At 16.8% G+C, this 2,403-nt stretch overlaps 1 protein-coding gene across 8 annotated transcripts in view; it reads left to right on the top strand.

The window, feature by feature from the left end:
- Positions 1 to 2,403, top strand: part of LOC102674546 (protein held out wings) — a 30,417-nt gene that overhangs the window by 14,323 nt on the left and 13,691 nt on the right. For all 8 annotated transcript variants that reach the window (XM_006623530.2, XM_006623526.2, XM_031514150.1 and 5 more), the window contains 2 exons: positions 362 to 495; positions 1,283 to 1,399. In XM_006623530.2, the coding sequence (XP_006623593.1) occupies positions 362 to 495; positions 1,283 to 1,399 (251 nt within the window). The remainder of the gene's footprint in view (positions 1 to 361; positions 496 to 1,282; positions 1,400 to 2,403) is intronic.

Here is a 2,403-nt window from a genome sequence, read left to right on the forward strand (position 1 = left end):
AATATGATAATTTAATTTTTATTTTATTCATTATATTTCACAATCTTGTTTTATTCCTTCTTATTATTTTAAGAAAAAATTTTTTCAAATTTTTTTTTTAAATTTTGATAATATAATATAATTAGCAATTATATAATACAAGATGTTTTTAAAACATCAAATAAGGAGTTTTAATTAAATTTTTTATAAATAATTGTATTACTATCAATATCAAAAAATAATACGTATAATTAAAAACAATTAAATAATTTTGCCTTTTTGTTTTATTTCTTCAAAAATTAATAATAAATTGTATGATGAAAATATTTTAATTGGAATTAAATTCAAATATACTTATATGCATATTCATGTTTTGTTACAGAAATTGCAAAAGTACGAGCAAGTCTTTTTCAGATCAGTGGCGTCAAAAAAGAGCCACTGGTCTTGCCAGAACCAGAGGGTGAAATCACAACACTTATGGAAAAAGTTTATGTACCTGTCAAAGAACATCCAGATGTAAGTCTTTATTTTCTGTTGCTATATATTAAGGAAAATTCAATTTTTAAGAAAATCTTGAAATATCATATATAATTAACATGTATAATGAGTGTATTATAATTAGTTTTTTCTTTTTTTATAAATAAACATCAAGAGTGCGTATAAAAATCAATTTAAATGTTTATTCAATTCAATACAAATTCAAAAAAATATTTAGTTTATTTGTTAACTAAAATATTTCTATGTTTTTATTTATTACCAATTATTATTATTATTAATTGTATAATTAATATATAATAAATCTGTAAAAAAAAAATATAATTTTAAGTGTTAAAAAAGAAGATAACAGAAAAATAACAGAAGAGTAACAAGTAAAAGTTTTTGTAATAAGTTTAATATTAAATTAACGTTAAATATATATACTATTAATTAAAATTTCTATTATGAGATGAATAATCTCGTACAACAAAGATAAAAGACTAGATATTAATAATTATTATTAAACTAAAGCAATTATTTATTCATTAAAAAATATTTGATATCATTATTTGAATATGAAATTTTTAATTTGATGTCTTATCAAATACCGAGTTTATAAATTACATAATCCAAAGGATAATATACATAATAATATACATACGTTGAATTTATTTATTTATATAAAGTTATAAAACAACAAAACTTTTTATATAATTTTATTTAATTAGAAATATAAAAAACATTTATAATAATAATAATAAAAATTTATTTTTAATCATATACATATATTTTTTTTTCAAAATGCTTATAATTTTGCTTGTTACAGTTTAATTTTGTTGGAAGAATCCTTGGACCACGAGGAATGACAGCCAAACAATTGGAGCAAGAAACAGGATGTAAAATTATGGTTCGAGGGAAAGGATCTATGAGGGATAAAAAGAAGGTAAAATTTTTTATTGTATATCCATATCTTATTAATTTATATAAATGTATCTTTACGCTTCTTTACAATATATATATACAATATATATACATACAATACAATATAGATATAGTTAAGTTTTTAAAAAAAAATACATAGTGTTATTATTGCAATTTTAAATTAAATATTATTTCCAAGCTGCATATGATCAATGAGAAAAAATTTTATCGTAAGTATATGTAATAATAAAATAATAAAATAATAATAAGAATATAAAATTTATTTTTTATTTTTATATATTTAACAACATCTTAAATTGATTATGAGCAAATTATATACAGAATAATTAAAAAAAGAGTTTATAATTTTTAAATAATATTCATCAAATAAAAAAAAGATAATATAGTTAAAAATTAATATTTTTTAAAGTTATAAACAATTTTTTAATTCTTGAATTAATATGTTGTGTAAAAACAATGAATTATTTTATATTTTTTTATTTTTTTTAATTAAGAGAAAATTCTTTCTTTACACATTCTTTTTTCATTTCACTTTTTCTATAATTTTTTAATTGAATGATAATATATCGTTTTTGTCGCATGAAAAATTTTGTATTAACTTTTTAATTATTTACTAATCATAAAAAAATTTTTAATTAACATTTCTTTTATGATGTTTTATAGTAAAATAATTCTATATTATGATGTGTACAAAATAGAAAAATAGATAATCCATTATTTACATGTAGTATGATAGCTTTTGAAACAATTAAACTGTTGATTAATTCACTTTGATAAAAATTGTTTATAATTTTGAAAATATTAATTTTTCAATCCATTTTTATTAAGACTCTTTTAATTTATTTTATTTATTAAATAACAACTAATATTATATTAATATTAATATAATTATATATAATTACTATATATAATTATTATATAATCTAAAAGTTATGAATGCTTCTTTGATCATCCTATATTAATACATACATATATATATATATATATATATATATAATTTTTGTA

This window comes from Apis dorsata, unplaced genomic scaffold, assembly GCF_000469605.1.
Source record: "Apis dorsata unplaced genomic scaffold, Apis dorsata 1.3 scaffold_899, whole genome shotgun sequence".
Taxonomy (NCBI): domain Eukaryota; kingdom Metazoa; phylum Arthropoda; class Insecta; order Hymenoptera; family Apidae; genus Apis; species Apis dorsata.